Source organism: Rhinatrema bivittatum, chromosome 3 (genome assembly GCF_901001135.1).
Source record: "Rhinatrema bivittatum chromosome 3, aRhiBiv1.1, whole genome shotgun sequence".
In the NCBI taxonomy this organism is placed as follows: domain Eukaryota; kingdom Metazoa; phylum Chordata; class Amphibia; order Gymnophiona; family Rhinatrematidae; genus Rhinatrema; species Rhinatrema bivittatum.
This window is the reverse complement of record NC_042617.1, coordinates 199014897-199038460: the sequence shown is the minus strand read 5'-3', so window position 1 is coordinate 199038460 and position 23564 is coordinate 199014897. Positions and strand designations below refer to the sequence as shown.

General features: G+C 45.8%; 1 protein-coding gene across 2 annotated transcripts in view; it reads left to right on the top strand.

Annotated features, from left to right (window-relative positions):
- Positions 1–23564, top strand: part of NID1 (nidogen 1) — a 201589-nt gene that overhangs the window by 73558 nt on the left and 104467 nt on the right. For both annotated transcript variants that reach the window (XM_029594103.1, XM_029594102.1), the window contains exons 6-9: positions 1408–1659; positions 7471–7671; positions 9825–10058; positions 12033–12176. In XM_029594103.1, coding sequence (XP_029449963.1) covers positions 1408–1659; positions 7471–7671; positions 9825–10058; positions 12033–12176 — 831 coding nt within the window. The remainder of the gene's footprint in view (positions 1–1407; positions 1660–7470; positions 7672–9824; positions 10059–12032; positions 12177–23564) is intronic.

Here is a 23564-nt window from a genome sequence, read left to right as displayed (position 1 = left end):
AAAAACATTATAGAAGTGCCAAAAGTAATTTGGTAACAATGTGTATTCTAATATATAATTAAAATAAATAAATAAATAAACACTAATACCTAAACCTCACCTCGAGTAACTAGGTGGGCCTCATATAGAGGTATAAATACCTACCTAGTCTGAAGGCTTTATAGCTAGTCTGTCTGTCTGCTGTCTCTCTCTCTCTCGCTCTCTCTCTCTCAACCTAACGCATGAGAAAATGCCATATAGCACTTTGATAAATGACCCCCGTAGTTTGTTCCCCATGCACCTCTGGTATTTCTTCATATTTCTCCATGCTGGCTCTATTTGTTGGGTAATTTGTGCTGTGAAATCGCTTAGCTGTCAATCATTAGTCCTGACAGGGGAATATTTAAATAACTTCCGGTTTCGGTTTCATCTTCGTTATACAAAACTAACTATGGTGGAGATATTAGCAGTTTGCACATAATGGGGTAGATTTTCAAAGCAGCGCGTGGGCGCCGACGCACGCAAGTTATAAAATCAGGGGCCGCTGCTCGCAAGGGGGTGCACAATTGTGCACCTTGCGCGCACCGAGCCGTACTGTGTTCCCTAACCCCGACCTTTGTCTTACCTTTTGCGCCTGCTATGGCTGCTGTGTCAGAGACCTCTGGCCCTGCCCCCGGACCGCCCCGTTAGTAAAGCCCTGTGACTCACACGTGTCCTGGGGCTTTACGCGCATTGCCGGGCCTTTTTAAAATAGGCCTAGCGCACATAACCCCCTCTGTGCGCGTAGGGCTTTTAAAATCCGGCCCCATGTAATATTTTTCTTTTATTTGGATAAAATGATGCGAAATATGAGTTTTTTAATTGACCATAGCGCACCGTCCAAGTTTTATCAATAACAATTTTCAATAATGTTTTCCTTATAAGTCATTATTTATTTTGTTCCCCATGCACTTCTGCTATGTCAAGATATGTCCATGCCAGTTCTTGTTGGGTAACTTGCGCTGTCAAATCGCTTGTTTGTCAGTCATTAGTCCTGACATGGGAATATTTAAATAACTTCCGGTTCCTACTTCATCTTTGGTAGACAAAATTAACTATGGTGGAGATATTAGCTGTTTGCACATAATGTAAGTAATGGTTTTTTTAGTTGGACCAAATGATGTGATACATGCGTTTTTTAATTGAGCTTAATGCACCATTGAAGTTTATCTATAGCGGTGCTTTAGCGGCTTAAAATAATGCTTTAGAATATGCGCCGGCTCTTTTTAAAACGATGATCTGTTGTGGAAGAGGCATACAATGTGTTCTAAACAGTCACAAGTTTGGTATCGCTGTCCTCTTGACAACACATAATAATGTAGTGTGATAATGTGAAATAATACAATGCAAGTGGTTGCCCAAATTAGAAATGTCTCTATTTCTTTTCAGGAACACCTCAGCGTGTGAATGGAAAAGTGAAAGGGAGACTCTTTGTGGGAAATACCGCCGTGCCTGTGGTGTTTGAGAACATCGACCTCCATTCCTACGTTGTGGTAAATGATGGGCGTGCTTATACTGCCATTAGCACCATCTCAGAGTCACTGGGCTATTCCTTGCTTCCTCTTGCCTCTGTTGGAGGTGTCATTGGGTGGATGTTTGCACTGGAGCAGCCACAGTATAAAAATGGATTCAGCATTACAGGTAACGTCACATATTTTTATTATAAGCTAAGATCTACCCTGATACTGGCTGGTTCCTTTTTTGTATCTTTCTGTTATAGAGGTGGTGTGAAACCATTTAAATAATTTAGTTGGTATATTTCTTAGATCTAAAGTAACCCTATATTCTACGTCCTCTAAAATTTACCCAACAATAAGACAACTTGCTGGATAATTTTTAGATATCTATTTTATTGTCACTGTAACATCCCCCTCCCCTTTCTCAGGGGTTACCTTTGGGCACTGCAGGGATGGTAAAACCTATCTGCAACCCCGGCACAGGGCTCCCTCCACTGGGGAATAGCCATTGCTATGGAGCACAAAGGTAGTCACACAAAAAACAGGAGTCCACATCAATAGTGTTGTTCCAAAATAGAAAAACATTATTTATTTCTGAGTCCAAATTTCAAAGTCCAGAAAGTCAGAAAAAAAAAAAGATGAAAAATTCAGTACTTGAAGCCAGAAAAGGCTTCTCAATTCTAGTCACTAATAAACTTCACAGCTGTTACTCACAGTTCTTTTCCTGCAATTCTTGAGCGCAGTCCAAATGAATTTCACCCTCTCGGACTCCCACTAAGGCCCCTTACTTCCTCTAGACCCCAGTGAAGAAACTGAGAAGAATCTTTCTTCTGTAATCACAGTTCCAGCTGTGGGCTTCCCCAGGCAGATTGGCTTCCTTGTTGACTGAAGGGTCCCTAACTTTCCAGATGGCCCTTGGCTCATACTGAAAGAGCTCCCTTTGCTCCTTCCAAATTTTCATAGCAACTCTCTAGCCCTGAATATTTCAAAGTCTAAAGCTCCAAGACAGCAAACTCCTAAGCCTCAGAAATCCTTCCCGTCAAAACTCCTCCTTAGTGGTCGTGGAGACACCACAAATACCTTCTTCACAACCCATCCCCACTGTGGGAAGGACTACCCTTTCATTCACCACCTAGATACACCTCTCCCAGAACTTTCCCTTGCTGGAAAAATCTTAAGGTTAGAGATAGACACCATTTATCATCATAGTAAGACCCAAGCTGCCTTACAGCTATTTAAAGGATGTTTTAAAACATTGTTCTTTGACATTTTGACTGGTTTACTAATTTTCTATTTTTGAACAAATACTTATTGCTTTATTTTTATTGCAAGGCTGAGAAATTCTGTGTTATTGATTCCTTCGAAAGCAGAATACTTTAAAGTGTGGCAGTTTACTGCTTGTGGCCTTTAGTAGACCATTGCCAGATTGCTGGAAATAGCCACAGAGCCAGATACTTGCATTAAAACAATTGCTAGATTTTCTAATACACAGGGTTATTCATCAATATGCGTTATGGCTTTAACGCTCGTGTTAACGCCATAACGCATGCGATAACGCTAGCGCACGGCATGAATGCAAATTTTGGGAAGGATTAGGGAGGAATTTGGGTGGGATTTATGAAAATGATACATTTGCTCTTCCTCACACACACATATGTGCTCGCTCTGTCCCTCACTTGCACACACACACACATACATGTGTGCACTCTATCCCTCACTCACATACACACATACTAACTCATACTCACATGCTCGCTCTCCCACTCAATTACACACCCATGCAATCTTACTCTTCTCCCCCTCTGAAAGCATAAGCAGCAGCAGCATTCTCTTTCAGTCCCCTCTGTGCCTACCTCGTGCCTACTAGGCGTGATGCCATCTCAGAGGGAGATTTATTAAGCCGTGTTAGGGCTATAACATGCATTAAACAGTGTGTGTCACATAATAAATTCTATTTGTCACACGATTATAGCCCTATCATGGTATTGTGCTTATTTTAGGCCTGGTTCCTTCCCCTATTACAATCAGCTGCTTTGCATGGCATTTGCATGCATGAAGTTTGCAAATCCATGCAAAGCAGTTCATACTCATGTAAAGAAAGTAATACAATTTACTTAGAAATTTGTCAGCCATGTTATTTTTTCTATAATTATTTGAAAAACACTAATCTACTGCAGGAGCATCAAGAGCCTAATGCGCTTCCCAGTGTTCCTGTGGTAAGTTTCAAGAACCATGCTGCACAAGAACTCGTCCCCCCAAAAGAATACCAAACCTCACCGGGGGGTCATCTTAGATACCTCCCCATCCCATGGCCGCCAATTAAGGTGGTCACGGCATCAAAGATTCCATAAATAAGTCAAAGCAGCAATGCAATGACAACGCCCCTGCCCCCCAGTTCCTTATTACATGAATCTCCCGTCCCCCCCTTAAAATACAAAGAGGTCGATGCAATGAAATGCCCCCTGTCTATCGCACAGGTTAATGAGCGATTGGATGCACATTATGGACGCGCGTCCATAACACCCAATGCAATAAGAGGAGCAGTGCTTACAAAACACGAGTCCCAACAAAGGGGTAGCTAATAGTGCTCATCACATGTAAATGGCACGTAGATGAGGCTATTAGCTATTACCTCGCGATGCAAAACATCGCTGTGCACCCAAGGTGCGTTTTTTTAACCCATCAAATTGTACGCCTGCCCCAGAGCAGGTGTAAATTCTTGCTGCATGTCAAGGGGGTCTACTTAAAAACAAAATACTGCTTTTCTGTGGTTCCTCCTACCTGGGATTGTTGCGATATAAGTAGGAGGAACCACAGAAAGCAGCATCCTGGGGAAAAAAAAAAAGGCTTGAAGGAAAAAAAAATGTCTGGGCGCACAATACACATGCACAATATACACATTCCAGGCCATGTATATTGTGCTGGTAAATTCGCTGCCGCGGGATTCTCATAAATTGAGCGTCCATTTTGGAAGCCCACACCCAGCCACATCTCTTGGGCACCTGATGGGAGGAACAATTTATCCCTAGCGTGTCCTTTGTAGCAGCTCATTTACATATTGCATCAGGCGCCCAGGAGAGGTGGGTGTGCACACATTAAAAAAACGGGCACCCAGTGTGGACACATGTTTATTATATGCACTTTATTGCATCGGCCTGAAAAGTAGGCTGGTAGGGCACCCCCCTTTACAATACAAAAGTGGACTTGTAGGGGCCCCCCCCCCATCAAAACCTCCCAATCCCAAATGGCAAAAAAAACCCATTGGTGCCCTAGTGGTCCCCCCTTTCACCACACCCCTCAACCCCAAAACCTTCAAATCTGTAATTCCGCAAAAATTGAGGGCCCAGGATGCCCCTTGCCCTGTGCCTGGTTGGCACCATAATCCAACTGTCCCTGTCACATGACAGAGGAATGGTTTCGTCGATGCCATTTTGGATTATGGTGCTGATTGGGCTAGGGGGGTGCCCAGAGCCCTCAGCATTTATGGAATTACAAATTTAAAGATATTGGGGGTTGGGGTCTGGGGTGGAGGTCCAGCTTATGAGGCCACTAGGCTAGCAATGATTTATTTTTTTGCCATTTGGAGTTGGGGGCCCTAACGGCTTACTTTTGTGTTGTAAAGGAAGGAGGGGGTTGACTTGGGGGGGGGTCTACCAGCCTACATTTGCATTGTAAAGTGGGGTGGGGGCTTTCGTGCAATAAGGATTTGGGGTGCGGTGCTGGCATCCTCACAGACGTTTTACTGCAAGACAAAACAATGCAGCAATACTGCCATGATTATTTTGTCCAGGGTAAGGCATCATTGCTGCTGGACTCAGAAAAAGAGGAGAGGCTTGCAGTGTCAGCAGTGCACCAGTGAAATGTTTGTCCTGCTACAACTTCATCTTGAGGGCATACCATCTGGTATCCCCCACCTTCTCCTGTGATCCATTAATTCATCTGCTGCTGCTTCTGTTCTTGCCGGCTCATTCCATGCTGCTTAGCTCAGGCAAAGAGAAGAAGGCAGTGGCAGCCATCATTCTAATGGAGCACCACCATCGCTCATCATGAGACTTGCTATGGAAGTGCCGGCTCTGACTGGTTTGGCAAGCCATTTTTTTTTTTTTTGGAGTGGCATTTGCCACCCCACAGTGATATTTATGCATCTATAGCAGTGGTACCCAAGCTGGTGCTAGAGGAATTTAAAGGATGAGAATTACCCCATATGTTCCTGAACAGAGGACTGTTCCCTCACAAAAGGAACTAAACAATTCCAATATAAATTGAAACAACTTTTATTTTCCAAATTTACAGCAAATTATTAATATATATCACAAATCTCCTATGTCAAACATATAACCTGACCAATCTAACCAGGGCCCAGACAACCCCACAAAAAAAAAAAAAAGACTTACACAAAACAGACTCAGTTTGAAGAAGTAGCAGCTTATAAAGCAAAGGCACTGCACATTCACAATGCTTCCCACTTAAGGGGCTGATATTCCTCTAAGGTGCTTGCAGAACTTGTAAAGAAGAGAACAGCTTAAATCTGTAAGTCACTGCACTATATCCGATAAAAGGCTTCAGTCTGCAGATCTTACATAATACCCAACATGTTCCACCAATGTCACAGCTTCTTCAAAGGTTTTGTCTCAGAGCACGTTGGGCATTATGTTAGATCTGCAGACTGAAGCCTTTTATCGGATACAGTGCAGTGACTTACAGATTTAAGCTGTTCTCTTCTTTACAAGTTCTGTAAGCACCTTAGAGGAGTATCAGCCCCTTATGTGGGGAGCTGGTGCAGCACCTTTGGACACAGGCTTTTCAGTTGTTAGCTCTTCAGATTGATTGAGTGATAGGATCACTGGCTGGAACACTGAAATCCATTTTGGGGTTTGTTTGGTTTGTTTTTTTTTTTATCTGGGTTGTTGGATAAACCTTTTTAATTTTTTCTAAGATTTTTTTTGTGAGTCTTTGTTTTGTGTTTGTGTAAGACTTTTTTTTTTTTTGTGGTGTTGTGTGGGCCCTGGTTTGTCTAAGTGGTTAGGATGGCCAGGTTATATGTTTGATATAGGAGATTTGGAATGTATATGAATTATTTGTTGGAAATTTGGAAAATAAAGTTGTTTCAATTTATACTGGAAATGTTTAAAAATATTTTTATGGGGTATTTGAATCAAAGATTATTTTTGCCTTTGCTTTGTTTTTTTGTTGTTATAATTAATGCAATAAGTTTTGTAACCAATTTTTCTGATTTCTATGGAATAATCTGTTACCCAAAGCTCTTCTTAACTGCAGGTAGTATACTTGCGAATCATCTTCCAGCTCAAAATCTTCTACTAGTTCTCGAATTGTAAGAAACCTGTGCTTTCCCTACAGCTAAGCCACCAACCTCAAGCCCTTATGCCCTCCAAAGTTTAAAAGCAGGGGAAAAAGTGCATCCCGAGATGTTGGAATTTTTGTAAATGGGAGAAGTAGGCGGGAGCATCTCTTCATTGCCACCCAAGTATTTAATGGCCTGCCTCCAAATTTGCAAGGTATGTGCAAGGACTGGACTGTTCCTACATATATGGCTGCCCAAAGGGCAAGAAGCAGGCATGAACAAGAGTCCAGCTAAACCTGCCTCGCAAGCTTGTTCCTTTTCTATGTCCAGCCACCCTGGGTTTTTATTGCAAGCCAGTGTTTCAAACAGCAGACACGTCGCCCAATAATAAAACCTAAAGTTAGGTAAGGTCATACCCTCCTGTGTTTTGGGAAGCTAAAGAGTACTCCACTTTATTCTTGCCAGTTTATGTTTCCAAATACATTTACTCTCTTTGCTGTGTAGGTCACAAAGCACTTGTACTGGGATGGTGCGTGCTATATGCTGAAAAAGGTTTAACAGTTTTGGGAGAATGGTCATCTTGACCAAATCTATTCAGTCTGCCCATGAAACAAGATATCATCCCAGTGTCTTAAATGTTCCTTCATACTTCTAGAGCATTACAATTTTTTTTTAATTCATCTTGCTTTATAGGTGGAGAGTTTACAAGGCAAGCTGAAGTTACCTTCCTACCTGGTAATGAGAGGTTGGTTATTAAGCAGCAGTTCACCGGTATCGATGAACATGGCCATCTCACCATCAGTACCGAGCTAGAAGGAAGAGTGCCCAAAATTCCCTTTGGGTCAACGGTCCAACTTGAACCATACACTGAGCTTTATCATTCCTCAAGCTCTGGTAAGTTATGTCGCTCAGTAAAGATGATCTGAAGCATCATTTGACAAACCTAGCACTCAGGAAATAAGGCACATCTTGCCTTAGTAATTTGTTCTAGGAATAGTGACATGTTTATGTACATTGTGTGGCCAGTTTTATAGGCCGATGCAATACAGTGCGTTCAGCTGAGCGCACTGTATAACCCGCAGTCGGACATGGGTTAAATAGGCGCTAATCCACCCCCTAATGCAATAGGGGGATTAGCTCCTATTTAACACGTGTCCGACTCGGAGGCTATTACTAATTCACTTGAATGCAAAAAAATATATTTGCGTCTCAAACGCACATTTATCGCTGAGCTATTAACGCCTGACTGGAGTGGGAATTAATAGCTGAGTGCATTGAAAAGAAGTACAGAAAAGCAGAAAAAACTGCTTTTCTGTACTTCTTTAAAAGTTTAAAAAAAAGAAAAAAAACCCTCTGCTGGCCGCTTTGAAGACCGATGCCGATATACTCTGTCACGTTTATTGGCGTTGGTGTTCATAACCGGCAGACCACCGGTAACCGCGGGGTCGCATTAGCAAGGAGGTGCTAAGGTCACGCAAGCGACCCTAACGCATCCTTGCTAGCGCGACCCCCTAATTTGTTTATTGCATTGCGCTCCCCTTGCGGACGCCATGCGCATGTTAAGAAAGCGGGCGCCCGCTTTCCGCATTTAATATTGCATCGGCCCCTTAGTGTCTGGAACATTATCAACGAGATAAGAGACTGTATTTATAACTCAGCGGTTTTAATTTGTAAATGTTTATTAGTAGGATTTAGTGACAGTGTGTCATTTGAACAAAAGAACATTCTTTTGGGTCTTCTCTATGATTTAAATGTCTGTCTGGTTTATTTTTCACTGCACAAATTAATCTTTAAAGACTGGTGCCCTCAAAGCTGTTTTTCACCAATCTAAAATCTCTGCTGAGGATGATATTTTACAAAAGACATGACACATGCATTTATGTGCCAGAGAAGCCATCACTTAAGGGTTATGACAGGATCAAAAATTGTAGGTACTGAAACTTAGGAGCAATAAGGGGTAGATTTTAAAAGAAGCGCGCACAGCCAAGTCGGCATTAAATTCTAAGCAACCCAGAAAGTGTACAGAAAAGAAGAAAATACTGCTTTTCTGTACATCCTGTAAGCCTGAGGAACCAAAAATTTAAAAAATAAATAAAAATCTGCCCGCCGGTCAGCGGGTTAGAAAAAAGGACGCTCAATTTTAACGGTGTCCGTTTTCCTAACCTGTGGCTGCCAGCGGGTTTGGAAACCGATGCCGGTAAAATAGAGCGTCAGTTGTTGGGACCCGCTGACAGCCACCTCGTCGCTAATAAGGAGGCGCTAGGGACGCGCTAATGTCCCTAGCACCTTCTTATTAGCGCAACATCTCATTTAAATAAAGATTACCTAGCTTGTAGCAGATGGACTCAGAACCAATGGTTATAGTGTACTCCTGATAGCAGTTGGAGACGGATCAGATTTCAATCTGACGTCAGCCCTAGTACATATACCCCTGCAGGAAGTGCAGCTCTTCAGTATTTTCCGTCTCCATAGCAGTTAGGGACTCTATGCACGCTAGCACAGCGTTAGAGTGAATTTTACCAAAGAAATCCAAATTAAGAAGAAATCTTACTTCTATAGACGAGCCCCGCTCTCCTGCGGTGACACCCATTGGGTCCCTCCCTCAGTCGAGATTCCCGAGGTGATTTCCGCGATCCCTCGGAGGTAAGCCTTGGTCCGGCGGCTGACCCTCAGCAGGGACCTGGCCCCCGACATCAGGTGAGGCTGAGAGGCAGCGGGTGCAACCTCGAGCGTGGTGGTGAAGGTATTTTCCCTCTCCCCCCGCAGCCGGAGACCGCCCGGAACGAAACCGGGAAGCGCAGAGACAAGGTAAGGTAGAAATCTATTTAAAAGTCTCCGGTCTCCGAAGCTCGAGGCGGCCGAGTCACTTCTTTCGCCGGTAAAATAGATGAAATATTAGGATCAGTGTGCTGTACCCTGCTATAGAATGTGATCCTGTGAATTGCCTGTCCTGTAATATTGCCATGAATAATTACTAGATGTTTAACAATGGTAGAACAGTATGCCCCATTTCTTTCCTTTCTAATATTGTATTTATTGCATGCCAGTTATCACGTCTTCATCAGCCAGGGAATACACAGTGGAGTTTCCAGAGGGCAACTCGCAGACTTACACCTATCAGTGGAAACAGACCATGTCTTTTCAGGAATGCATCTACGACACTACACAAAATACGATTCCTGCTACACAGCAGCTTTCAGTGGATCGCATTTTTGTCCTGTATAACAAAGAAGAACAAATTCTACGATATGCAATGACCAACTCAATTGGCCCAATCAGTGGTATGTATTATAGTCTTCATTCATCTTGAAGAAACAAGCTAAGAATTATCTTCCACCAATTTTCTTGAATATAGAGATATTTACCTACATTGGGAACATTTGTATATAATGTAGCCATTGTAATTTTATTTTTTCCACATTTAAGGTGTTACATAAGCCTTTGGAACTTTAAGTTGTACTATTTTCTAGAATGAAAATTCACTTAATGAAATTTGACCCTTGTGCTGTCTTGATAGGGGAAGTTGATACAGAAGTAGACTCTCAGAAGCCTTTTGGTGAAAGTATGTTAAAACCGCATGTTATATTGCAAGGACGTAGAGCTTTTTAGAAAATAGCTCGTTCCTCGTCTTCCCATGTGAGTGAACCAGCAGGTTCCTTCTGGTTCCTCCCTACTCCTCTAACCACAGGCACAGTTCCCCCATGCCATATGAGTACTAGCTGTTGCTATTTACCATTCCCACTGCCCTCTCTCTGTCACATCATTCACAACCCTTCCTGTCTTTTGTGCTCTCTCTCTCTCTCTCTCATTGACTTAAAATGGTGCTAGCACCACACTGGCAGCACAGCGGGCACAGGCAGGAAATGCTTCTCTGTGTGTTACCACTTCTCCCGCCACCTGTGATTTATGTCTTCGAGTCAACTGGCCGTAAGAGACAGAAGGGGCAGTGAGAGCACAGAAAAGTGTTTTTACTTCCTGCTCCCGTTATGATGCTGACTCCATTTTGGTATGCTTGCGCCCGGAGTTAAAAAAAACTCTTGGTGCCCAGGTGAGTGCATGCTAAAAGGATAGCTGTGCCATGCTAGGGGCAGGGGAGGAGGCACCAGCATCTTATGGAGCCCCCTCATATGCTGAGTTCTTTCTGCCTCTCTCCTTTTCCTGTGTGTTTATGGGAAAGGAAGGGGGACAATTTTGAGTAAGTTGTCCAATGGATATGGTACATGGGTACTTTTGAATCCGTGTACTTGTTGGCAGTTTTTAAAGTGGGTAATTTCCTTTTGAAAATTGCTTGCCAGGTACCCATATACTTTGCACTTGCTATTTATGCAGGCATCAGACGGGGGCAAAACAATTCTTGTACATTTGAAAATCTAATGTGAACATGAGAAGGCTTCTTTTTAATCCAGTTAAACATAGGCATGTTGAGAAAGCCGGTACATTCTTTGAGTTGGTTGCAGTTTGTCTTCAGGGCTGTTCCTTAGATTGCTCTGACAATTGCCCTCATGGTCTGATTTTTCTCCTTGCTTCAGATTGTAGCTTTGACTTAACTAGAACAAGAGAATGTTACAGGTGGACCTTCACACTGGAGCACTCCAGGAGAGAGGGGGTGCCAGCAGGACCATTTGGCTAGGGCCTACAATGTTAAAGGGGCCTACTTTTGTTGGGCAAAATTAAAAAAAAAAAAAGCTAAATATATCTATTTCTAACATGTATAAATAAAATGTTCAATTGTAATTGAAGAATTTGCTAACAAAAAAGCTCATAAAGCCTTCTTAAATAAATACAAATTATTTGGGAAATTTAGAAAACAATTTCCCTTAAGTATCACATCAGAATCTTACATAGGGGCCTACTTTTCTTAGCTGGTACGGGCCTAATTCCTGCTCTCTCCGGCCCTGCACTGGAGGCGTGATAGGAAAGGGAAACCCTGAGAGAATATGGCATTAGGAAACACACAAGGGCTGACAAAAACAAAAATAAAGCTGAGTGCTTAAATGTAGGCATCTGAGTTAGCCTCCTAAACCTTTGGCAAATTGCCTATGGTTTTTTGTCAGGGCTATGATAACTAATAGAAATAAAAAAAAAAGAAATGGCGAATATGCTAATGAACACAATGAGAAATTTTATAGCCCTCACAAGAATGTTTTGCTGCAGTATCTCTAGTTTTAGGAGCTTTTAATATTCCATATTTCATCCCGAACTTGTTTTCTTTCTTGGCAAGAAAGTAAAATAATGCACTTTCTCTTCTCTGCCAGATGGTTCTGCTGAGACAAATCGCAATCCTTGCTACACTGGCACTCATGGTTGTGACACCAATGCCGCCTGCCGCCCCGGGCAAGGAAATCAATTCACCTGTGAATGCACAGCAGGCTTCCGGGGAAATGGAATCACGTGTTTCGGTAGGTTACTATTTTGAAATTTACGACATATCCATCATCCTGGAACTGGTATAGGAAATGTGTATGTGTAGGCTGCCTGTACCAGGCAAGTAGTTAGGGGATGTAGCAGAGTGCCTGCGCCTTATATTTATCCTAGTCTCACCTAGAAGACAGGGCTTGCAGAGTCTCACCTAGAAGACAGGGCTTGCAGAGAAGATGATGATGCCCTGGGGTAGCATAGGGCAGTTCCCCATTATTTCTAGGGGAAGTTTATCTCATGTCTTAGTATGTCATCCTTTGCTCTGCCCATCACCCTGTTGACAGTGAGTTGAAAACAAACCAAACCTGCTGGAAAAAAATAACTTTTACAGCATTCCTAGATGCCTCATTCCCTTTTCATACTAATAACAAAAAGGACAGTCTAGCAAAAAATGATTCTATGATCTTGAGATTGCATTCTTTGTTACTTTTTATGGGCAGAGGAGGCAGGCTGGCCTAAGAGCTAGAAGAGAGAACCCTGGAAGAAAACCTGGGGGGTGATGACACTTTAATAGGGAAATAGATTTGACACACGACAGGATTATCATCACACTTCTGGCCTAATTTTAACCAGTGACAACACTAGTTACCACAGTCAGTCCTTTCACTATACTCATTGAAGTCCATATTCAGCCACTGTGCGGACCTGCTGGTTAGCTGGATAAACGTAGCCGGCTACCTGGTGCTGTATATTGAGCAGTGCAGCTGCACCACTGAATATAACCGGCTATCCTAAGATTAGCTGGATAAGTTTCTCCAGCTAACTTTTCAGGCTGACCAGAGTTAGCTGGATAAGTTATCCATCTAAATCTGAATTTTGGAGTTAGCCGGATAATGTATCTGGCTAACTCAACTCCTCACAGTTACGCTCCTGAAATGCCCCTAACTTATGTAGGGGAGAAGTGCACAATTTTCATTTTGCCAGATAACTTCTCAGTTAGCCAGCTAAAAGCTTTTGAATATGCACCTTATTGAAAATAATTAATTAGACCAAGGTCAATATTCAGGGAGCCAGCAAGTGGGTAAGTTAAGCAGATAAAGTTATCTGATAACTTTACTCAGATATTCAGTGGAATGCAGATGCTTAGGTGTTCTGCTGAATATACCCCTATAAAGTACAAGTTAGCCAGATAACTTTAGGACTGCTCTCCAACATAACCAGACTTACCTGGGTTTTGCTGAATATTGGAACATCCCCAGAACATCTCTGATTTATCTGAGGATATTATTATCCTTTTAAAACTTATTCAGATAAATCAGTGGCAGTTGACATGGCAAGAAATTCAGATCCTGCTGTTTGTCTGGCTAAGTCACAAACTTATAGGGTCATTTTTCAAATTGCGTTATGGCATTTTTGCATGCGTTTAAGGCATTTTCGCATGCGAAAAATGCCTTAATGCGTGCGAAAATGTCTTAATGCACATGATAAGCATCTTAACGCATGGTGCGATGCAAATTTGTAAAAGGGGAGGGATTGGGGAGGAGTCCAGGGGTGGGATTTCCGAAAAGTGGGCTGGCTTCTCACTTTGTGAAGCCGTAACACACAATATGGCACAGTTTTAACGCCAAAAATAACATCTTTTTCAATTGCGTTAAGCTGTGCCATGTTGTGTGTTATGCCCATAATGCAATTTGTGATTTTGCAAATTCCGTTTTGGGCATTTTTAGGCTGGAGGAGAGACAGAGATGTGGGGGGAGGGACAGAGATGTGGGAGGAGAGTGGGGGAGGGACAGAGGAGGAGAGAGGGAGAGAGAGCCTCTGGGCTAGCATCATTGTAAGCAGCTATTTATGCTACTATAGGAGGCCCACCTAATAACTCGAGGTGAGGTTTAGGTAGCAGTGTAGGGGTTAGGGGCCACTTTTATATGCAGATTGAGATGTTTGAACAGAACAGTACACTCTTGTGAAGATTTGATGTCCTTCGGTGTGAGGAAACTCACACAAAGATGAGATTTGTAGTACAATGGTCTCTCAACCAGGTAGAGAGAGAGAGTGGGCATCCTATAGAGATATAAATAGCTTACTACTACAAGGGCCTTATAGATAGTTAGTCTCTCTCTCTCTCTGATTAGTGATGGGAGTGTTTCAATGAAGAGTGGTTAATAGCTTGAAATTAGCAGTTTGGTCTGCTAATATAGGGCTGGATTTTCAAAAGGTTTCGCGCGCCGGGCCTATTTTAAAAAGGCCCGGCGGTGCGCATAAATCACAGGGATGCGTATAAGTCCCGAGGCTTGCAAAAAGGGGCGGGGCATGGGCAGGGTCAGGCTCCCAGCACAGTGACCATATTTGCTGCTGTGCTGGGGATCACGTGCTGGCAGTTGGCCGGCAGGCGCAAAAGGTAAAACAAACATTTTGGGGGCGGTTAGAGTTGGGCTGGGGGGGGGGGGGGGGAAGGGGGGGGAAGGGAACTGGGGAAGGCTGTGCGGCTCTGCGCATGCAAGATGCACAATTGTGCACAAGTTATAAAAATCAGGTGTACATGTGTGCGCGCTGGGTTTTAAAACCTTTTAAAATCTATCCCATAGTGAACATTTATAAACTAAAATCTGCCTCTTAATTCTTAATTCTAAAACTTGGCTATCCTATGAATTTGATTCAAACATTTCAATGTAAAATAGTAATGCTGCTACAGAAGATAGGACAATGTTTAAATTAACTTATTAAAAACAAAAATCTCTGGCTCCTTGCATTAAATTTGCTGGAATGATGTTTTGGTCCAAGTATATGACAGAACTTGGGTAACAGGGTTGGGCATCTTACTTCTGGGTGTGAAATATTTTATATGACTGAAGAGAAAATTGCAGCACAGTAGTCTTATCTGATTGGTGCTCTTTATTAACATACCTTGCTACCCTCCCGCCCTCTTCCCTAAGCCCACTGTATATCCCAGAAAAAGTTCCCATAGCTGCTTGTGTTTACTTTTGCTTGCCAGGCGTCCATTAATGTAGATTGTGCAAAGTATTGCAAAAATGCCTGAGGAGATTACAAAGTGTCATCTGTGTTACATGGAACAGTTTATTTTCTGTAAGTGGTTTGTATGTTTTACACATCGTTTGCTCTGGGTACATTTCTAAAATATTTATTTATACTGTCTCCCACCCCCTGCCTCCGCCTCTGCTGTTGCCTGTATTTATATTCTGTTGCTGTTTTCTGGTTGCCAACCTTCTTCTGTTCCAGGTGAGTGGACTCCACTGGCTGGATTGCATGCTCCTCTTCTGATAGCTGGTGTTCTCATGCACCAGCTCCTTGTTTGTTTGTTTTTTATTTTTTCCCCCCTCTTTTTAGCATTTTCCATGTTTAATTCCTCCCTTCCAGGTGGGATGCATGGGCAGCCCTGGGAGACTCACCAGCATAAGGGAGCCGTGTAGTAACTTGGACCAGCCCTGACTGGGGAAACAGCCAGAAAGATAAAGGAAGCAGACGCTGGCTGTTTCCTCATATACAATTTATTTACAGAGATAAGGCAAAGCCAAAAAAGAAATTGCTAAGATAAAGGAAGCAGACTGCTGTCTGTTTCCTTATATACAATTTATTTACAGAGATAAAGCAAAGCAGAAAACGAAACTGCTTACCTAGCAGTGCTGGTAACAAACCCAATCAAATGTAAGTGGTCCTGGCATACTCTGGCTTCCTTCCTACTTCCCCGGGGCCTCCTCAATCCTTCTAGGACCTGAGTTCTTATATTCTGATATGGACATAGGAAATTGCCATACTGGGTCAGACCAAGGGTCCATCAAGCCCAGCATCCTGTTTCCAACAGAGGCCAAACCAGGCCCCAAAGACCTGGCAAGTGCCCAAACATTAGATAAATCACAAGGTACTGTTGCTTATTAATTACCATCAAAGCAGTTTGTGGATTTTTCCTCTAGGATCTTATCCAAACCATTTTTAAACCCAGGTACACTAACTGCCTTAACCACATCATAGCATAATCTCAGCATAATATCTAGATTTTTGAAGGAAAATTATCTTCCCAGCTAGCACTTAATAGTTTGTTGTACTGATAATTGAGTTTATAAATAGTATTCCTGAACATACCCAGATCAGTCCAGACAAGCGGGTTTAATTCATCCCTACCAGCAGATGGAGGTAGAGAACAAAACTCTGGGCACTGCCACGTATACGAGAGTGCCACCTGCAGTCCCTCAGTATTTCTCTACCTCCAGCAGAAGGTAGAGGTGCTAACCCTGCAGTCCTGACTGACTGGATATTTTGTGGAAAATTGCTCCCCGAGGTGGCAGGCTCCTGAAGAAGGGTCATCCCTCGGGTTGAGCCGGGCAAACGGGAGGTTGGATGCCCCTGACCAGCTTCAGCCCGCAACCCTAGGACCACTGACACCAGTGGTCTGGTTTCTTCGGTGGCACCGAAGCCTCTCCACTGGCCCAGGAACAGGGAAGTACCCTTAACCTTTTTTTTTGGGGGGGGATTGCTTTTCTGTGGGCCTGGACCTTTAAGGCTTTGTAAAAAAAAAAAAAAGAAAAAACGGCAGCTAACTGCTTTGCAACAGCAGAAGCTAGCATGCAGACTGAGCGGTCTGGCAGGCAGTCACCCCCGCGGGATCGTCGGGTGCAGGCCTGATAGTAAGTGGGCGGATCGGGGGATTCTGTGGAGGAGGGTAGCCCCGATCGGGCTAGTTTTCCTCCGGTGGGTGCTGGCTGCCCTGCTGATCGAGCCGCGCAGTTTTTCAGCCAAGGCAGCGGCCTGTTCTGCACGCCGGCGGGAATTTCTTGGGGCAATGCACCCTCTTCAGTGTTTGTCAGCTGCTGCGTGGTGTGCCCCTTGCGATCCGGGCCGTGTGGCAGCGCGGTTGGCAAGGAAATTGCCTGTTGGTTTTTACTTTTGCATTTAGTTTTTGGTTGGTGAGTTGCCATGACGGACAGGCAGCTCAGGGAGACCTGCAGGGCCTGTGGGAGCCCGTCGGGCGGCCTGAATGACCTCCTCCTCTGCACAGAGTGTGCTGGAGGGGGTGAGGGGGGATCAGAGAGACAATCAAAGCCACAGAAGCATCCACGGACTGCGGTGATGGCGCTTGGGACACAGGAGGGAGTGGCTATGGCCGCGGAAGCAGAGCCGGATAGGGGGGTTTCTCCCCGGGGTTCCGGGGGTCTTTGCCGCTCCTGTCTCCTATGGTTCGACCGAGGGCAAAAGGCCCGGATATCTCGGGCCCTAGCAGCCCCAAGCGCCCTTCGGAGAACCTGGGGGGGTTTTCTCCTGAATTTATACTTTTGCTGCACGAGACCTTCCTGGCTAGGCAGGCAGGTAAGTGCGGTATCACAGAAAGCCCAGTGGACTCGGTGAAGCGGGGGAAGGTTCCCCCTAAAGGCTTCGCGAAATCGCGAATCCTGCCTCCTAAAGGACGTCTAGCGAGCTTGGAATCGGACTCGGAAGACCCGGACGAATCTAAGGAGGAGGAGGAGGTTTCCTTGGAGGCCGATCGGGATGGGGACCTGATTGGGGGTCCTCCTCTGGACCCTGGAGGCTCTAAAATGGAAGAGGGGACCTTGGAGGGGCTGAAGGCGATGATCCGAGGGTGATTCGTCTCTTCAAGAGAGAGGAGCTTTGCCCGCTTATACCTCAGGTGTTAGAGGAGTTGGGGATTAAGCTCACCCTGGAGGATTCAGATGCTGAAAGGTTAATCTGGTTCTGGATGGCCTACGGAGATCCCCCAGTGCTTTCCCAATTCCGAAGACAATCCAGAAGTTGATCAACCAAGAGTGGGAATCCCCTGACTCGGGTCTGCGAGTTGGCAGGGCAATGTCCAAGCTTTATCCACTTCTGCAGGACCATTTGGATGTTCTCAAGGTCCCGAAGGTGGATGCGGCAGTTTCGGCAGTCACTAAGAAGACTACTATCCCGTTTTCTGGAGCTTCCGCTCTGAAGGATGTTCAGGATCAGAAATTGGAAGTGCATCTCAAGCGAACTTTTGAGGTCCTGGGGCTCGGCCTGCAAGCGGAGGTATGTGCAAGTCTGATGCAGCAGGCCTGTTTGTATTGGGTCCAGAAGCCGCAGGAGCATTTGGCCTCCGGGACTCTGGGATTATTTATAGGTCCTGAGCTTGATGGCGTCCACGTTGGAACTGGTGCCCTGGGCATTTGCCCATTTGAGGCCTCTGCAGAGAGCATTGTTGTCCCGTTGGAATCCTCTGTCACAACAATATTTTCTGCTCCTGTCTCTGACGGAACCGGCCAGGTCAAGTCTGGCCTGGTGGATGACAGAGCAATCTGGAGACGGGGATGCCTCTCGAGGTCCCAGATTGGGTGGTGGTCACCACAGATGCAAGTCTTCAGGGCTGGGGGGCGGTTTGTCTGGGCAAGTCTGCTCAGGGCCTTTGGTTGACGTCAGACTAGGTGTGGTCCATCAATCGCCTGGAGACAAGAGTGGTGCACAGAGCTCTGGAGCAGTTTCTATCCTTGGTCTGCGTTCGGATGGTGCGAGTTTTCTCAGACAACTCAACCACAGATGCTGAAGGGTTAATCCGGTTCTGGATGGCCTACGGAGATCCCCCAGCGCTTTCCCAATTCCGAAGACAATCCTGAAGTTGATCAACCGAGAGTGCGATTCCCCTGACTCGGGTCTGCGAGTTGGCAGGGCAATGTCCAAGCTTTATCCACTTCTGCAGGACCATTTGGATGTTCTCAAGGTCCCGAAGGTGGATGCGGCAGTTTCGGCAGTCACTAAGAAGACCACTGTCCCATTTGCTGGAGCTTCCGCTCTGAAGGATGTTCAGGATCAGAAATTGGAAGTGCATCTCAAGCGAACTTTTGAGGTCCTGGGGCTCAGCTGCGAGCAGTGGTATGTGCAAGTCTGATGCAGCTGGCCTGCTTATATTGGGTCCAGAAGCCGCAGGAGCAGTCAGCCTCCGGGACTCTTTCCCCAGTCCAGGCGGCCCGCCTGAAGGCGGGGTTTCTCTATGGCGTGGATGCCTTGTATGACCTGGTGAGAACCACGGCCCGCGCTGTGGTGGCGACCAGATGACACTTGAGGCTACGTAACTGGTCAGCGGATCTGTCATCAAAATCGCAGCTCTGTAATCTGCCCTTTCAGGGGAAACTGCTGTTTGTTGAGGATCTCGATCGTCTGATGAAGTCGCTGGGAGAGAAGAAGGGCAATAGGCTGCCAGAGGATTGAAAGTCTGGCCAGAAACCTTTCTCCTCTCGGCCTCGCTTTCGGAAGTCAAGGCGTTTTTGTCAGACGAGGTCCTCGGGGCCCTCGGCACTAAGACAGTCCTCACACAGGCAACAGTCCTTTCGTGGGTCAGGAAGGTCATCTAGAGGCGGATCCACCCAGGGAGCGGGTGGCAATAAGTTCTCACAATGAGATCCGGCAGGTCCACCCCTCGTCTCTGGTAATCGGGGGCAGGCTGGCGTGGACCAAGATAACTTCTGACTGTTGGGTTGAGTATGGTGAGAGACGGCTATGCCTTAGAATTTTCTCGCCCTCTGCGGTCGGTTTTTCTGGAGTCACGTTGTCTTTCCTGAAGCAAGCAGGCAGCGGTCCAGGAAATGCTTCAGCAGTTGTTAAGTCTGGAGCCGGTTGTGTCGGTGCCAGTTTCCGAACAGGGGCAAGGCAGATATTCCATCTATTTCGTGGTGCCCAAGAAGGAAGGCACGTTCCGACCTATCTTAGACCTGAAGAAAGTCAACCAGAGTTTTGAAGGTACCACGTTTTCAGATGGAGACGTTGCGCACCTTAATTGCGGCGGTACGGCGAGGAGAGTTTTTGGCATCTCTGGTTCTCACCGAGGCTTATCTTCATATCCCCATCCATCAGGAATACCAGACATTTCTCAGATTCATGGTTCTAGGTCAGCACTATCAGTTTCAAGCGCTTCCTTTCAGGCTGGCCACCACCCCACGGACCTTTTCGAAGGTGATGGTGGTAGTGGTGGAAGCTCTGCAACAGGAGGGATTTCTGGTGCACCCATACTTGGACGAATGGCTGATCCGGGCGAAGTCACTGGAGGAGTGTGTGCGGTCCATGGACCGAGTTTGGTCACTCCTGGAATCTCTGGGCTGGGTCATCAATGTGCAGAAGAGTCATCTGGTCCCCTCCCATTCCCTCGAATACTTGGGAGCACGTTTCGACACCCAGCAGAGCAGAGTGTTTCTTACAGATGACAGGGTGAACAAGATTCAGGGTCAGATAGCGCGTCTGCTTTGTTTACAGGTGCCGAAGGTCTGGGATTATTTATTGGTCCTGGGCTTGATGGTGTCCACATTGGAACTGGTGCCCTGGGCGTTTGCCCATTTGAGGCCTCTGCAGAGAGCGTTGTTGTCCTGTTGGAATCCTCTGTCACAACAATATTTTCTGCCCCTGTCTCTGATGGAACCGGCCAGGTCAAGTCTGGCCTGGTGGATGACGCAGAGCAATCTGGAGATGGGGATGCCTCTCGAGGTTCCGGATTGGGTGGTGGTCACCACAGATGCAAGTCTTCGGGGCTGGGGGGCGGTTTGTCTGGGCAAGTCTGCTCAAGGCCTTTGGTTGATGTCAGACTAGACGTGGTCCATCAATCGCCTGGAGACAAGAGCGGTGCACAGAGCTCTGGAGCAGTTTCTACCCTTGGTCCGCGTTCGGATAGTGTGAGTTTTCTCGGACAACTCGACCACAGTAGCTCTCATCAACCACCAAGGGGGAACCAAGAGTCCCACGGTAGCGCAGGAGGCTCAGCTGCTGTTTGACTGGGTAGAGCTTCATCTCAAAGGAATCGCCACCTTCCATGTTACAGGAGTTGACAACATCCAAGCGGATTACGTCAGCTGGCAACAGTTGGATTCGGAGGAGTGGGAACTCTCTCAGAGGGCCTGGGAGCTCCTCTGCAAGTGGTGGGGGACCCCGCAGTTCGATCTCATCGCATCGAGTCTCAATACCAAGACGGAAAGGTTCTTCAGCCGCCGGAGGGAGTCCGGGACGGTGGGGCTCAATGCCCTGGTATGTCCGTGGCCGACCGGGGTCCTCCTGTATGTCTTCCCTCCGTGGCTGCTGATAGCGAACGTGCTCAGGCGAGTAGAGGGCCATGCAGGGTCAGTGGTAATGGTGGCTCCAGAGCGGACTCGCCGCCCATGGTTCGCAGATCTGGTGCATCTGGCAGTGGACGGACCGCTACGCCTGACCCATCTACCGGATCTCCTTCGTCAGGGTCCTATATTTTCCGATCGGGATGATCGCTTCTGTCTCGCGGCCTGGCTTTTGAGAGGAGGCGATTGCGTGTGAAAGGGTATTCGGAACCAGTAATTACCACGCTTCTTCAAGCGTGATGCCCTTTACCTCTTTAGCCTATCCAGGGTATGGAAGGTGTTTGAGACCTGGTGTGGACAACAGGGATTGGACCCTCTTCAGGTTTCAGTGTCCCATATCTTCTTTTTTGCAGGTGGGTTTATCCAAAGGATTAGCCCATAGTTCCCTTCGAGTCCAGGTTTCCGCTTTGGGCTGTCTCAGAGGGAGAATACAGAGGAAGGCCTTGGCTTCCCATCCGGATGTGATGCATTTTCTACGGGGAGTCAAACATCTCCGTCCACCTCTGCGTCGTATTTGCCTGGAATGTAACCTCAATCTCGTGTTACGGGCCCTTTGCAAGGAGCCTTTCGAGCCTCTGGGTCGGACATCTTTGAAGATCCTTACTCTGAAGACGGTCCTTTTGGTAGCGATCTGTTGAGCGAGAAGGATTTCGGAATTGCAGGCGCTCTCGTGCCATGATCCATTCCTCCGGATATCGCCGGATAAGGTGTTCTTGCGAATGGTACCTTTGTTTCTTCCTAAAGTGGTGACAGTTTTTCATGTGAACCAATCAGTGGAGTTGCCCAGGTTTCCGGACTGGGCTCGGGATCCCTCGATGCGGCGATAGCTTCATCTTTTGGATGTGAGACGAGTGGTATTACGTTACTTGAAAGTTACTAACGCTTTCCTTCATTCTGATCATTTGTTTGTCCTGTTCGGGGGAGCAAAAAAGGGTGAAAAGGCATCTAAGGCTCTTTGTCTCGTAGGTTGAAAGAGACTATCTCTGCAGTTTATGTATCAAAAGGAAGAGCGGTTCCAGTAGGGCTTGGAGCACATTTGACTCGAGCTCAGGCGACCTCTTGGGCTGAGTGTCAGCTGGTGTCTCCCGAGGAGATCTGTAGAGCCGCAGTGTGGACCTCATTGCACACTTTTATCAAGCATTACCATTTGGATGTGCGGGCACAGGAGACGGCCCCTTTTGGGGAGAGTGTTCTTCGAGCTGGTCTTTCGGGTTCCCGCCCAGTTTAAGAGGGCTTTGGTACATCCCGCTTGTCTGGACTGATCTGGGTATGTTCAGGAAAGGAAAATTGGTTCTTACCTGCTAATTTTCGTTCCTGTAATACCACAGATCTGTCCAGAGGCCCGCCCTGAGGATCTCTACCGAAAGACTGCTTGGTCCACTGCTGTATTTATTTGCAAAGCAATTTGCCATTTTTGGCTTCAATTTATCGGTTTAACGTTTCTGAATTGTTATCTAGTTGGTCAGGGGTATCCATGTTAGGAGCCTCGTTCGCTCTTTAATTTTACTTATCTTGGCTTGGGTATCAATTAATGCTGAGGGACTGCAGGTGGCACTCTCATTTATGTGGCAGTGCGCAAAGATTTGTCCTCTACCTCCATCTGCTGGTAGGGATGAATAAAACCCGCTTGTCTGGACAGATCTGTGGTATTACAGGAACGAAAATTAGCAGGTAAAAACCAATTTTCCTGTAAGAAGAGAGTTATTTGAGGCAATATAGGCATGCACTAAGTGCAGAATGTCAGCCTCCAAACAAGTTAGTTCCTGTTTACAAATAGCAAAGCTGATTATCTCCCCATGTATAGTAGCCTTAAAAGCTTCTGAAACAACTTGTATTGAAACACCATGTTCAGCATTATGGGCAAGGGGTTCCTCCCTTCACCCAGGACTCCCTCACAGGCTGAAATAGCATTTCTTATGAGATGTACTCTTAGGGGTTGATATTAAAAGTGTTGCTCGTGCAAAAATGCCCATATATGTGACTATGTAGGTTGCGTATGAGTAATGCGGATTTAAAAAGTTATGATTTATGTGCATATATGTGCATGCACGAGCAAAATATAAGGGGGCAGAAAAAGGGGTGGGACACGGATGGGGCCAACTCTTTTATGTGCAAAACCCCATATTTTAAAACTAGATGCTGCAGCATGCGGTAGTTTGTTAGCTGCAAATATTTACAGCTGCTCCTGATGAGGAGCAAGTCTGCAGAAATTGTGTTATAGGGCTTACACGACAGGGTTGAATCTGACTTGGAGGCATGCAGGATGAAGAAATAGAGGGGGTCTGTATTATCTTGAGATTGACTGGGCAAATTGGTGGTCTAATTGGAAAAACTGGGAATGTCCCTCTCACGAAC